Genomic DNA, 15,907 nt, shown 5'->3' on the forward strand with positions numbered 1-15,907 from the left:
TTGTGAAGCACAAAGAATGTGGGTGGATTACTAAGTTTTACAGGAGAGGGAAGCAACTCATTAAATTCATCATAGGGCATACAAGGGTAAACTACTTCTATGGCACTTACTCCAAGTTGCAGTTGCTTAAACTTGCAAAGACAAGATTTGCTAGTTATTACCTCACCTTTAGGCGGCTAGTGAAGGTGAGACAAGCTTTAACTAATCTGGTGTGTGTTGAATCATGGGATGAAATTAACACTGACACAGATGGTGCTAATGCAGTCAAGGACACTGTTCTTGACAGTTACTTTTGGGCACAGGTTAAATATGTTTTGCAATTCACCAAACCAATTTATTACATGATCAAGTTTACAAATTCAGATCGACCAGTCATTGGGGAGGTGTATGAGCAAATGGATAGCATGTTGGGGCAGATTAAAGACATTGTTAAGCCTAGAGATACCACCTTGTACAATTATATTCGTGCAGAGGTGGAAAACCGATGGGAAATGCTAAATGTTCCATTGAATGCATTAGCATATGTTTTGACACCTAAATACTATCATCCATCATGGCTTTCAACACCAGCACCTGGGGGGGAAGCAGGAGAAAACCACACCAAGATCAAGAGGTTCACAAAAAATATATGGCTGCATTGAGTAAATTAATCCCTGATGAGGAGGACACTGCATTGGTACGGATACAGGTGAGCAACTATACGCTTAACACTGGTCCATTTGGGAGCATGCATGCAATTAAAGATCGAGAGACTTTTTCTTCTCGTGTGGTGGAACATGCATGGAGGGGGTACTCCACTTCTACAAACTTTGGCATTGCGAGTGCTATCACAGGTGGTAAACACTTCTTCTGCAGAGAGGTGTTGGAGCTCTTATTCTTTCATCCACAGTGTTAAAAGGAACAGGTTGAGTTTAGACCAGGCAGAGAGCTTGGTTTATGTTCATTACAACTTGCGATTGTTGTCCCATTACTGTGAAGATGCAAAGTCTAATAAAGACCTGTTGATTTGGGACAAGAATCCAGAGGAGCCCAATTTGGAGGATGGAGTGTTGCGATTAGAGCAATTAGAGGATGCTCTTATCCAAGTATGTCCATTGTGGTATGAATTTTCCAATTTTTCCTTATAAAGCATTTCTCTAATTCATGTTTTTAATTTTTTTGTTAACTAGTGTTTTTTTTTGCACGAATTTTTTGAGCGATTCCAGGATGATGATGATCGTGTTGATATGCCACCCCCACCCCCATCTGGTCCCTTGGTTCCTAGGTTCCATGGTTCAACACCAACAGCAGTGGGTTCTTCTTCATCAGTTTCAGTGCCACTCCACAACTTCCACAAGCACCATCTTCTTCATTGCCACCACGTGGAGGCCTGCCGCCACATTCTCTTCGTGGTGGAAGGAGGAGAGATTAGTAGATATATTCACAATCTACTACTTTTGTCATAGATTACTCATTAGACTTGTAGGCTTGTGAATTTGAATTTTGAACCTTTTTTTTCTTGGCGGTGACCAAGTGACATATTTTGTAAACATTATTATTTGAATTTTGGACATGACAAATGTTGACAGTTGCTCACTTGCTAGATAAATCATAATATGCTCTATGTTTTCTAATATGCTTAAATGTTTTATGTTTTATAATATGCTTAAAAATTTGATGTATGTTTGTAATAGCTAGAATATAGATGGTTGTTGTACATACTAGTAACTACAATGGAATCATGGATGCCATATCTATCTTGATTTATGCAAAAATATGCATGTTTTCATGTCTTGTACAATTAATTTGGTATTTGGGATGTTTGTTTTGAGTATAAATGCAAAAAAGTATAAAAATATATATATATAGCAGACGCTTCCGCGGACGCTTTGCTTCCTAGATTTTTGGAAAATGACGCTTTCACGTCCCCGCTTCCAAAAAACGTCCCCACTTCGTGCAACATTGTCCGAAACCACTTCATTTGAAATTGTGTGCAAAAGGAGACAATAAAGCTACATTATGTGCCAACAAATGAAAAGATAGCAAACATTCTGACCAAGGATTTGATGAAGGGAAAATTTATATTCTTCAAAGATAAGTTGGGGGTGGGGAAGAACAACTTCCTCGCTACGAGGGAGTGTTGAAAATGCAGCTTGAAAGGTGATTTTGCATTGGTCATGTGCCATGACATGCAGTAAATCACCAAATTTCTCTCAGAGCTCATTATTAAAATATTTCCTAAGTTTGGACCTTTTGCATTGAATCAATAATTTAATTTTTTATTTATTGGCCACATTTTTTTCAGAGGTTAGGAGGTTAACAAAAGATTATATCGTGATCGTTGATCTCAACTATGGAGGTGCAATCTCAGTCCTCCATCATTTTGGAGATAAGGTTAGAAAATTATAAGAGGGAAAGGGGTTGTTGGAAAGATCAGTTCGATTTGGCACAAGAGCTGGGCATTTATCAGTGACAAGAGATAGAAGTGACAGCAGAGTTTGCATCAGCGAAGAGGCTATCTTTTAGGGGCAGCAAATAGACTTGTGGAGGCCGAGATACAAGGCTGTACAGGTCAATTTGCTAGAGCAGAGATCAGGCCTATTTGACAGGGCCAATTTGGGTGATTCGTGTGGGCTGAAGAAAGTCAAATTGTGAACTGTTTGGCTGGGCCGTAAAGGACATTTTGCATCAGACCATACAGCTATTTTTTTTGTTGAGTCAATGGGCTGAAATTTCTAAGTGATTTGCTGCTGTTAAATTCCTGAAAAAAGGTGGCCATAATCTTTCTGAAGCTGAAAAAAGAGCCCAAGTTCGCTGGTTTTCCCCACTTCGGGGTTTCCAGGTTAAAAATTGTGTCAAATATTTTTTATCTGTTTGGTTTATGTATTATTTCTTCTGTGCATAACTGAGTTAGGAACCCAGAGTATTTTTTGTTATAAGTTTCAGATCTGAAGAACTTAGTTTTATTTTTGTTCTGAGAAATTTTATTGAACATTAAATCTGATCTGGGTTCAACAAATCTAACAGATACCAAAGGGTTGTCTACACGTAACGGTAATGGAGGTGAGAAGAGGGGTAATCACAGGATGCAGCAATGGAGAAATGCGTGGCCATGGAGTGTGGTCAAGCTGGAAACAATTCACACCTGCCCGGTTCACCCATTTTTTTTAATTTTTTTATGAAAGTCAAAACCCTAAATTGGACCACAAGCCAAACCTTAATTTTCTTTTGCAATTAAATTTGTCTTCAGGTTCGAATTCACCTTTAAGTTCAGGTTTGATTCAGTTCAGCATTAGGTTCAGTTTTGAGGATCACTGAACCTGAACAAACTTCAATTTTTTTTGGAGATTCGCTGAATTTCGAACCTGAAGGTTCAGGTTCAGCAAGCCCTGCGACTTAGCCCTCAAGTACACAAATCTAGTTTTGGAAAGAATCTCTAGGGGTGCAATGCTACATAGTTACATAAACCAAATATGATAGTATGTGTAAATGGATGCTTGTTGGGAAATATCAGAATATTTTGGAAAGAAACTCAAGGGATGCAACGCTACATAGTTACATAAAACATGTGCAGTGGATACTTGTAAGGAATATCAGAATATTTTGGAAAATACTCGAGGGGTGTAATGCCAAACAGTTATATATTGCAAATACAATAGCATGTGCAAATGGATGCATGTTGAGAAATATTGGAATATAAAATTAACCAAAAAAGGATGTCTATCAGCCCTTGTTCTATCACGATTGTTAAAGGTGCTCTCAAGCATAAAAGAAGAAGAAAACTCAGTAATTGCTAATTAGCAACATGATAGAATAAATCAGAATGTTTCCTCCTCAAAGCTAACTGTCCTGAAGATTGCCAACTGACAAACAGAAGATTCTAATTCTACTTAACATTGATGGGAAAGATATGTCCAATTATAACAGTCTACTATGAACTTTGGAAAAATAAACTAAGCTGAGAACCAAGGCTGATAAAAGCCAATAGGCCCCAAAGCATGAATATCTGCCATAATTTTGGAACTTACTAGTTTCTTGTCTGAAAAGAGAAATTCTGAAGGAATTGAATTTTATAATTAACCATAAGTCACTGACCACTAGACCAACCCACTTCATCAAAGCAATATCATCTCAGCTGTCTACACCTAAACATTAAATCAGAGTAACTACGAAATGTTAAATGCCATAGTCTAGCAATAATTAAAATGTTCAACAACATGAAAGACCGACATAGCCAGTACAGTAGTTAGATTGTTGAATTGTTAGCATCACTTTAGCAGGTTGAAACTGCAAACAGAACATTGAATGTCATTCTTTATAATCAGAAATTAATCAATACTGAAACAAATGTCTGCCTTACACGACATTCTTTCCAATGGCCAAGTTAACCACTTCTGGAAGGGATTAAACCAAGAAGTTGAAAATTTATTTTAATTTCAGATGGAGTCATAAATTGACAAGTTATATTAAACCATATAATATGACAACCTGCACCACCGTCCCACCGCAACCAAAAACGGTAGACACTCCTGCTCTAATTCCACAAAGAATGACAGAAAAAATTAAAGTTCTTCTAGTTATAAATGAAAAGGAGAGAAATCAAACCTGATTCCTGTTCTTACTCTGTACTCGACTGGTAATTTTCTCAAAGTTCTGTTCACAGCAGACAAGATTATAACATATTCAGTATAAAACATCTTCATTGATAAAAATAGAGAAAGAGAGAGAAAGATTCCATAGACTACAGTTTTCTTTGAAGAACATACTTTGCCAACTTGCCGCAACGCGATAAAAAAGTTCTCCTCTTCTTGACGAGTCCAAGCAGCCCATTGTCGTGTTGGTTTTTTGCCTGTACCCAATAAACCAGTAATAAATTCACACACCTTCTATAAAACAATATATTTCTTAAATAGTTAAAAGAGGTGCCCTCTTTCCTCATCAACCATATAGCAATAAAACATTAAAAAGAAGTTTAATGGTGTTTGAATGCTCTACAAGTGCGTGTGTTTTATTTTTTGGTAGTTGACTACAAAACAATACAAAAAATTCATTATCATATATTTTCAAATTGTGAAAACTGAAAGATGAGCATGAACACAAAAACTTGTTATGCAAAACCACAGATGAGAACATAAGGGTAACAAACTGAAATTAGCAATACACATTAAAAGCCAAAAAGGAGAACGCTAAGCACAATGAAGTAATGTTAAGCACAAAAAAATAAGTAGCTATTCTCATTGAATTGTATGAGGTTTACTTGCCAGGCTGTGTTTCCATTAAGATCAATTTATTTATTCATTTTTCTTCAGGGGGCAGGTGGAGGATGATCATATATAACTTACCATTAACCACAGGAGCAATGTCATCATCAAAGGGAATTTAACAGATACTAGGAATTCTGACAATATAGAGCATGACAGTGGATAAGAAAGTCTACAAATTGACTTAGATATAATGATCTCAGCCATGTACCGGGTCACTATAAAACAATAGACAACAGATATGATTGTCTACAAGTACCTTAACTACTTAGCATTTTGGTATCTTGCTTAAGCAATACCAACGGTACCTGGAAAGAGTAATGAACTTAACCAACAGAGTATATAATATAATGCTGTCTACTGGTAGCTTAACAACTTGATATTTTGGTATCTTGCTTAAGCGATACAGTGGTACTTGGAAAGAGTCATTCTAAAAAAGACTTTAACCAAACAGCATTTATGACAACAGAGTTCAGCTGCTAATCAAATGGAAAATCTGCATGTTCATTCTTAACTTAGCTAAAATGATTCTTAGCCACATACTGGAGCAGAATACCTAGAAATGTTTTACCATTGCCTCAAGACAATTGTCAGGGATACAGGTGTATTCAATATTGATATGTGCAATGAAAACCAGTACAAGTTCTTTCTTAAGTCTCCTCCAAAAATTATTTTCACATCCTTTCCTCATTATCGGCATCGCAAGTAGTTTTTGAAAGACTGTACAACTATAACCGAAAAACTCCCTCGCCAAACAACCAATGTTTAAACTGTATCATGATTTGAATTTTTAGATGCAAGTTGATACATTCTGTTTAAATGGTAACAGACATTATAAGCAATGCATGGTTGACAAAATAAATCAAGCATATAAAGGTAACCCAAACATCATATAAAAGTGACAACTCCAAATGTATATTGGAGAAAAGCACTAGGGGAAATATTCCACTTTAAATCAGTGTTGATAATATCGATGATATTTCGCGAAATATCGCGAATATCACACGATTTTCAGGCAAACGAAATTTCGGAAGGTAAATATCGCGATATTTTGAAAATCTCAGCTCAATATCGCCATATTTTGAAAACCTCGGCTAAATATCATTGTTGCTTTGTATTTTTAAAAATCTGAAAAAAAAAAATGATTTTTTATGTTTAAATATTTTCACTGATATTGCCGAAAAGATGTTTTCAGGACCCTCACTGATATTTTGCAAAGAACGATATTATCAACACTGCTTTAAATGCTATATTGTGTTTCAAATTTTCATGGTGTGCATATTGCAGAGTTATATGACCCCATTATATAGGGCTTGGGCATTGTTACAGCAAAATCTAGCACCCTAAAGTAAACCCTCACTAGGCAACTTAGGTTAAGTGTAACAACAAGCGTGTCACCACTATCACCTCAGCAACAACTCCCCTTGTTTTAGTGATAGACACAATCCAACACAAGGCAGGCTTCTCTAGTAGATATTAGGGATCAAATAACCCAACTACCTTCACCTAAGTGCCCCCAAGAGTTCAACAATAATTTCCATGCAAATACACGAATAGGAATTAGTGTCTAAGGTGGATTATGAAGCACCTTCAAGTTTTGAGTTCAAAATTTCTTGTGGCTCAATCTAAAGCCTTAGGTCAACCAATAGAGGCTCAAGCCTCAAATAGGTTTTCAAACACACACAATCAAGAAATTAGACATGGTTGTCATAAAATAGCTCATTAAATCAAAATTAGAAGCAATATAATAGTTAGTTTATAACAGCATTAAACTTTGTCCTAGAAACTATGATAATAAAATGTAAAATGAGCGTTCAAATTATAAGTAAATAAGAGAATAAATTGCACAAATTTTCTATTGCAAAAAAGGCATGTAATGGCACTTACACCCTAGATAAAATGTAACTTTGACTTGTTCAATCAATTCCTAACCCTAGAATATCAATGCCCAAGTCAATAAATGTTGAAAGTGCATGATTTTACTGTAAATAAACCCTAACTTACCCTAGAACACAATAAACAAATGATTTTAGGGTTTTAGGGGTTGTAACAAGAGAGAGCTCTAGTGCCCTCTCAATCTAGAGCTAACGTACAAACTTAGAGTAACTTTAGGGAAGAAACAAGATCCAAAAGAACTAGGGCAAGTTAACATAAGTAGCCTAGGGTTTGAGTTAAGGTTCTCAAATTTTCAAAGATAGATGAAGGGACATAGCTAACATGCTATTTCCTCAATGTCTTGGAAGAAAGATTAGTTGCTTAACAAAGATCATGAAACAGATATCATGCTAACATGCTTAATACATGCCTCATCCATCCAATAAATCATGAAACCAAGATAGAAGAAAATAACCCACTTGTTTTACCATGCATTCATCCAAGCTTCACCATAAACATCCATGAAAAGATATCAAATCCACATCCAAGAAGTCCCCAAGTGAGTTGCTCAACTAGTGCTCCATGGAAAACTAGAGAAAAAATATGTAGTCGAAAATATGTGTTTCTCTCAATTTGAGCAATGAACAAATGAACTAAGTGTTCCCCTACTCATATGAGGGAAACCAAGTTTAGTCCAATTAGGCTAAAAGCCACTAAAAGATGAAAATCCATTATACAAGGTGGAGAGGTCATCAAGCCAACCCCTAATATAGCCTCAAAAGTGAAAATACAATGAAATAGCATGAAAAATATCCTCAAAAAGGTCACACGTGAGTGTAAAGGCCTTAAAAAGAGTGATGGCATCCTTAAAAGACATGTCTCTCCATCAAGAAGTGCAATGAATTGTCCAAGGGGTACGTCTCATCATCAAAACTTCTCTTTCAAGCCCAACGTTATCCTCCTCAAGCCCATATCATGCAAGGAGGTGCCACATCATTATCAATAAGCAACGTACTAGCTCCAATGGGTAGCATCCAAGGTGATAGAGGTGGAGTGTTTCATGGGACATGCCAAATCATCATCAAGATCAACATCCATCATCTAGTGTGCAATGTCTAAGGTAGAGTGGAAGGCCCTACACAGTGTGTGTCATCAACATCCAAGAGGTATGAGTGAAGCATTATCAATGCCCTAAAAAGGAATATGGATCATCATCAAATGAAAGCTCCAAAGAATTAACTTGTTGAATTTTCTACAAGGATGCTCAGTGGAAACCAATTTTATGATCTGATAATTACTTCCTAATGATTTCCAAACAATTTATCTTATGCCACTTATATCATTGAGCAATTATACACTAAAAATCTCAACAGTAATGCAATGAAAACAGTAGGATCATAAAGAGATAACCATGCACAATAGAGACAACAAATTTACCCTAGGAAAAACAACCTTGGGAAAACCCAGCAACTTTTCTTCTTAGGAGAAATTATTCTTCAGCAAGGTTTACAATTACAAAAATTGTCTAGAATGGTCAACGGTCGAAATTCCCCCTGAGGTCAAGTTCCGACTTGTGGTCAAAGGATTGTGGTTAAACATCTGCAATCAAAGTTTGAACTGCAGTCAACAGTCAACTCAATCAAACTTGAGCTCGGTGAAGTCTCAGAAAAGTTGGTCAAACTTCAGAAGAAACTAGGTCAATTCGTCCTCCTTCTGCTCCTTTTTACGGTTGCTTCAAAAGATATCTTGTGTGGTGGTAAGTGGTTGAAATGAGGATGTCTCTTTGTGTTTTGACCAAGAGTCACACCCTTTCATGGTAGGGATGACTTGACAGTTTGGAGCCTACATGAACCCCAAAAATTATATATTTTATTTTAATTTCCTTAATTTTCCTAGGTCAACTTAGGAGGCCTCTTGGCATGCAGGAATACCTCCCAATGCTACACAAAAATCAACACTCCCTCTTAGCGAGGGAGGTATTGTCCTTGACAGCAACAAATTTCCCCTTAGTTGAAATTTCTCCTCATAAGAAAAGTTCAAAAACTTGTCGTGATGATGCATGTCTATTGATGAGTGGCCACTGTAAACTTTTCACGTGCAAGTTTATAGATCACTCCATCCTTAAGAAGGCAATGTGACTTTTAATGTGTCAATGTCCTTTGGTCAAAGTTATTTATGACCTAGCCAAGTCCTTTTGGCTTCTCAAGAGAGAGTTTTCCCTTGGACCATTCACCCAACCAAAGTCCTTTATGGCTTTTCAGGTGAATTACATCTATCTCCTCTAGTCAAAGTCCTTTATGACCTAGCCAAGTCTTTCTGGTAGCCAAATCCTTCTAGCTTCTCAAGAGAAGATCTATCCAATTTTGTAATTGCCCTGGAGCTAAGTTGCAAAAAACATCTGGGATTTTCTGAAACAGGTACGGCTAGAAACGCAACCCCCAAAAAAATAGAAATGTTGGGCGAAACCGACTCGGCCGAGTTGGTCTGAGTCTTATGCCCACTAGGTCGACTCGGCCTTTGAATCGGAACGATCGGCCAAGTTGTTACCAAGCCGGCCGAGTTGGCTAACGACTCTACAAGCTCGGTAACAACCCGGCCAGCTTGGCCGAGTCCGAGCCAACTCGGTCGGCTTGGTGACAACGGCCCGAAAAAGTCAGTTCAACGCATTTTTGGGGGGGAATTTATTTTTTGGGGACCCCAAAGCAATTTGTAATCTACCTTTAGGTTCTTTGGGGTCCATTCCCCTCTCCTAAACCCTATAAAAGTTTAAAACCCACCCAACCCCTCTCATTTCCTCATAGCCATCTCATTGCATCTGAGTGAGAGTTTGTGAGGAGTTGTGGACTTTGTTTTTGGAGTAGCAGTGAGGAGTCTTGGGCAAGCATTGTAGCAAGAGTCAGGAGCTTTGTGTGCAACCATTGGAGCAGCATTGAGGAGTTGGTTTGTTGGAGCAACCTTGAGGAGGCAGTTTGTGCCTAGAGGTATTTTTTTCACTTGTAAAAAATTGTTTTTGCTTATTTATTTTTTTGTGCAAATCTGGAAATTCAAAAGAGTGTTTTTTGTGAAAGAAATGAACATTGAAGCAATGCCATTTTTTTTGTTTTCATTTTCAGATTTTTCCTTTGATTTCAAAGTGAAAAAATGGCACCTAGAGTGAAAGATGTTGCTTGGGCATATGTTGAAATGGTTGATAGTCAAATGCATTGCGAATTTTGCCATAGATAGAAAAATTAAGGAAGGTCCTGGGGGCATTAATAGGTTGAAATAACACTTGGCAGAGATTAGAGGCCAAATTACTCCATGTGAATCACCAAAAATTGGGGAGATTAGGAAGGATTTGTTAGCCAACTTTGAGAAGTTTAAAGAAGAAAAGGCTAGGCAAAAAGAATTAGAGGCTGAAATTGGGAGGAAGGAGTACACAAAAAATGATGGGTACCAACCCCCATTTTGATTTTAAGGGTTCTTCTTCTATCCCTTGTACTGATGCATCCAACCCCTTCCACTATGTTCCTCCCTCTTTGGAGTCTATTCAAGAAAAGAGAGGGTAAAATGAAAAAGAAGGGCGATATGAATATCAAAAGTTATTTCACTATCACACCCTCCTCTCCATCAGATGCACATGGTCCTCAAGCTAGTAGAACTTTGCAGCCCACTTTAGATGACCATTGGAAGAAAGAATTGAGGAAGATTGCTTGTGATTACGTATGTAGATGGTGGTATAATGTTGATATCCCCTTCAATGCTTCCCGTTCACCATATTATGAGCCTATGTTTGATGCCATACATGCTGCTGGAAAAGGCTTCAAAGGCCCTACTATGCATGAGATAAGGGGGTATCATTTGCAGAAAGAAATTGCCTCCATTAATGAGTATTTGAAAGATTTCAAGGACTCATGGGCAAGAACAGGATGTACCATCATGTCAGATGGATGGACTAATCAAAGGAACCGTACCATCATAAACTTTCTTATCTTCTGCCCACAGGAAACCATGTTTCTAAAATCAGTTGATGCATCTGATAAGGTAAAAGATGGACAATTGTTGTTTCAGCTATTGGATGAGGTTGTTGAGGAGGTGGGGGTGGCTAATGTTGTTCAAGTCATCACAGATAATGCCTCTAACTATGTTCTTGTTGGTAAAACTGTTAGAGGAAAAACACAAAACCATCTTCTGGATCCCATGTGTTGCACATTGCATAGACCTCATGCTTGAGGATATTGGCAAATTAGATTGGGTCAAAAACACTGTAGATCATGCCAAAAGGATAACAAAATTTATCTACAACCATTCATGGATTTTGAGCCTTATGAGGAGACACACAGGGGGCAGGGATATTATTAGGCCTACCATCACTAGATTTGCTACTCATTTTTTGACATTGCAATCTATGCTTTCACAACATAGAAACTTGCAAAAGATATTTTCCAGTGAAGAATGGAATCAAAGCCAGTGGTCTCACAAATAGGATGGCAAAGAATTGAAAAAGAAAGTTAATGAAGAAATATTTTGGAGAAAGGCAGCAGAGATTGTGAAGGTTGTTGAGCTACTAGTTAAGGTGTTGCAGTTGGTGGATGGGGAAAGATTGGCTATGGGCTTCATTTATGAGGCTATGGATCAAGCAAAGGAGCAAATAAAGAGGGCATACAAGGATAAAGTGGCTAAGTATGGGCCCATTTGGGCAATCATTGATGAAAGATGGAACAATCAACTCCATCACCCTATACATGCAGCTGGGTATTTTTTGAACCCACGATATCATTATAAAGCTCTGGCGATAGGAGCTTTGAAGGGGGAGGTTAGAGATGGATTGATTGACTGCATTGATCGCATGATCCCATTAGAGTGTGATCAGCTGGAGATACACCAACAAGTCACAACCTTCAGCAAAGCCATAGGTACCTTTGGGAAGAACCTAGCAAAGACTGCAAGGGAAGCAAATGAGCTAGGTAAACAAAAATTTCAATTTTCAAAATATTAATACTTATTTTGTTAAATCGTTTATAATTTGAAAGTTGGATATAATTTGTAATTTTGTTGAGCTAACTCATTACACTCCTATGTTTTTTGCAACACAATGGTGGGAGGCTTTTGGTAGCCATTGTCCTGAAGTTTGCAATTCGTATTTTGAGTCAAACTTGCAGTGCTACTGGGTGTGAGTGCAATTGGTCTATCTTTGAGAAATTCACACGAAGAAGAGAAACTGTTTGGATGAAAAACGGTTAAATGATCTAGTTTATGTCCAATCCAACCTCCGGCTCAAACGCAACCAATTGCTAAATAAAAGACCTGATTCAGATCCCATTGTGTTGGAAGGCATTGATCCAACATCAGATTGGGTAGTGGAGAGTCATCCAGCTGAGTTTGATTCTGATGAGGATCTTGATTTGGATTTACAAGTGGAGGCATCACTCAAACATAATGTTCAGTTGAATGCAGATCCACTTGTACCAGCCTCAGGGCTAGCCCCAAGTCCTCTAGTTGCAGGCACTTCCTCTGCTCAGCAACAACAGAAGCACACATCTCGTCTATCTCAGCTTGTAGCTGCTGCATAGCCTGCTAGTGCTACCACTTCTACAGTTGCAGTTGAAGATGATGATGAGGAGGAGCCATGGGCTTCCCTGTCTGACTCTGATCCAGAGGTTGAGCCAGATGATCTTGGCTCCTCTAGCAGTAGCTAGTAGTATTGGTCACAGTTTACTTTTGTTGTAGAGGCCATTTCTAGCCTCCTTGGTTATGTGTTTTTGTTTTGATCTCTATACTATCATCATGTATGTATTGGACAGTGCAATGGGTGCCATTTTGATATAATGGATATATTCATGAGCCTACTTTGATCATATGTTGTCTTCTATCTATATTCTAATGCTGTGTGTTTGGAAACATGAATGAAAATCTTTAAAATTATGTTTTTTTTATAATAAAAAAATATATATATATATATATATATTTAATGTATTTTTTACAACGAGCGAGTCATTGAAATCGAGCCGGCCGAGTCGATACTGAGTCGGAGTCGAAGTCGGAGTTTAAAACATTGATATATATATATATATATATATATATATATATATATATATATATATATATATATTCTCTTGGACCATTCACCCAACCAAAGTCCTTTGTGGCTTTTCAGGTGAATTACATCAATCTTCTCTAGTCAAAGTCCTTTATGACCTAGCCAAGTCTTTCTAGCAGCCAAATCCTTCTAGATCTCAAAAGAAGATCTATTCAATTCTGTAATTGCCTTGGAGCTAAGTTGCACAAAACGTCTGGGATTTTCTGAAACAGGTACAGCTAGAAACGCAACCCCCAAAAAAATGGAAACATTGGGTGAAATGTCATATATATATATATATATTTGTGTGTGTATATTTTTTTTTAAATAAGTTAATAAGGCATCTTGCAAGGAAAAAAAAAGAGAATGAGACACATAAATGAAAACATAGGTGAGCTATTTGGAGTTTGAAATAAAGTGGTGATTAAGTCAACAAATAGCATCATTACCCAATAAATTTCTAAAATTTACTTTAAGTTCATATTTTGAAATTTTCCATATTCTTTTGAAATATGAACTCTTTCTTCTTACTCTTGTTTTTTAAAATTGTGAAATTGTTTTGTAAGTTGCAATGTGTGTTTCACATTAAGTTAGGTGTATGGTGGGAGGGATTTTGTAGCCAAACTTCTGCACTACAGCCAATGGCAAATTGAGTGTTAAACCAAACCTATTGTGCCTACAGATGTGAGAGTAATTGGATTATGATTAAGCAGATTCCAACAAGCCCAACAGGTTGGCCCAATAATTGATGTAATGATCTGGTTTCTGTGTCAAACTTTGCAACAAGTAATTGAAAGCAAGCAAGAGTTGTGATTCCACTGAGTTGGACAAGATTGATTCATCATCTTGGATCATAGAAACAAAGGAGATAGCTTATCAAGATGAGAACCTCAGTTGAATGAATGAAGGGCAGGACCACTCAATCATGAGAACGTGAGTTCTATGAATAATAATTACATTGCTATCATTTGGTGCCATGGTCCTTTGATAACAATAGGACTTCATATATATGAACATAAACTATTTGGTGTATAAATTTTGGAATGTAGACTATATAAACTATCTGAAATGCAGAGATTCATTGTTCAGTGCTTGTCTATTATGAAAATTGAAGTTAATTAGTCCTTAAATGAGTTTATGCGAACGTTAATACAATCTATTTTTATGAATTCGTCAAAATTATGACGCTAAGAGTAAGTTGAAGCCTTTGTATTTCATAAAAGCAACTTAACTCTCTGGTGCATGCACATGTTGTTGGTGATTATTTTCCAAGATAATATTTTTTTTGGAGCACTCGTTTTATCATCGGTTGTATTGAGATTGAGAGTTTTGAGGGGCTTGTGTTATGATTTGAACAGCTGAAATTTAATGTTTTTATATTTTTAAATGCTATAGATTTAAAGGGTTTGCATTTTAATTCAGATTGTGAGCATTTTTAAGGTTTGCAATACAAGTTACAGACCTCGTAATTCAAGGGTTTTGGACAGAAATTGCATTCAATTCCAGACGCCAGCGACACAATATGATAAACAGAAGAGAAGAATATTCAAAAATTCCAGAGTAAATATAAAAATGAATGTTAATTTTAAAAGGCAAACATCAATACTATTGAAAATGGAAAAATAAATAAAAAAATTAAACCCTACCAGGTGGGGGGGAAGGAGCAGCTCCATTTTCAGCGGGAAGGGACTCTCCGCTAGGTCCGGCCTCAGCCTCAGCATGCGCCTGCGCCTCTTGGTCCGCCTGCATGCTCTCAAAACATCACAAACACCATTCCCAGCTTAAAACCCTAACTGTATTTTACCTCAAGGAGAGGTGCCGAGATCCAGTCTCGAGGAGTCTCAAATCCGTCGAAAGTACAGCCTGGAAACGATCACAGTGACCGTAGACAAGACAAAACAATTTTTTTTTTTAACTGAACAAAAATATTTAGTAAAAATGAACGTCAATCAATAACGAGGTCAACCAGTCAGCCATTCCAATGACTAGATTTGGACCTCTCCACATGTGAACCCGGCAGTTTTTGAAATCTGTATCTTTTCCCTTCTTTTCTTATTGTTACGACATATTTATTTGTACCATTTTGCTTTTCAATTAAGAAATAATAATATTAAAAAATAGTATTTTGGTCTTCATTTTAAGATGAGAAATAGTTTGTTGGGAATTATTGAGAGATAGGGCGGTTTTATTAAATTCAAATTCAAGGTTTTCTTTCCGCGCCCTCCCAATTTCCTTTTCACAGTTATCGCTTTTGGTCTTTGGTTTGGGCTTTTGTTAATTACCCTGTTCTTTTATCAAATTCTACGTTGTTCATCCGGATGATTTAGTCTTACGTTTGATTTTGAATGCAATGCAATTTCGTAGTATATATTTTATTAAATTTTATTTATATCTTTTTAAAGATAAAGTTATTATAAATTTTGAGATAATAATTAGTAATGGCTTTACTTGAGATTGTAGTTAGTAATTAGTAATGATTATTTTTATTTTTTATTCATTTTCATTAATTCTTATTTTTAATCATTATGTTTATTTTTTATATGTATAATCATTATGTTTATTTTTCATATGTATGCTAGATAAACTATATTTTTATATAGTAATTATTATTATAATGGATATCTTATTTTTTCAATTAATTTATAGTAATTGAATGGCAGCCTAGTATAGAAGAGATGTTGTAATGTCTTATTATATTATGCTATATAAATATTTTGACTCAATCAAATAAAAA

At 36.6% G+C, this 15,907-nt stretch overlaps 1 protein-coding gene across 3 annotated transcripts in view; it reads right to left on the reverse strand.

Moving 5' to 3' along the window:
• The window catches only part of TKI1 (TSL-kinase interacting protein 1), a 239,670-nt gene extending 224,419 nt beyond the window's left edge, over window positions 1-15,251 (reverse strand). The window contains exons 1-3 of one of the 3 annotated variants that reach the window (XM_089394983.1): window positions 14,820-15,251; window positions 4,746-4,828; window positions 4,585-4,632 (exon numbers count right to left, since the gene is read on the reverse strand). In XM_089394983.1, the coding sequence (XP_089251109.1) occupies window positions 4,585-4,632; window positions 4,746-4,828; window positions 14,820-14,922 (234 nt within the window). In that variant the 5' untranslated portion in view covers window positions 14,923-15,251. The remainder of the gene's footprint in view (window positions 1-4,584; window positions 4,633-4,745; window positions 4,829-14,819) is intronic. The other 2 variants (XM_089394984.1, XM_089394982.1) reach the window with 2 other exon arrangements.
• Between the last annotated feature and the right edge of the window lie 656 nt (window positions 15,252-15,907).

The sequence above is a fragment of the Pinus tabuliformis genome, chromosome 1_2 (genome assembly GCF_031772625.1).
Source record: "Pinus tabuliformis cultivar Carrire ecotype Pingquan chromosome 1_2, CPIR1, whole genome shotgun sequence".
In the NCBI taxonomy this organism is placed as follows: Eukaryota; Viridiplantae; Streptophyta; class Pinopsida; order Pinales; family Pinaceae; genus Pinus; species Pinus tabuliformis.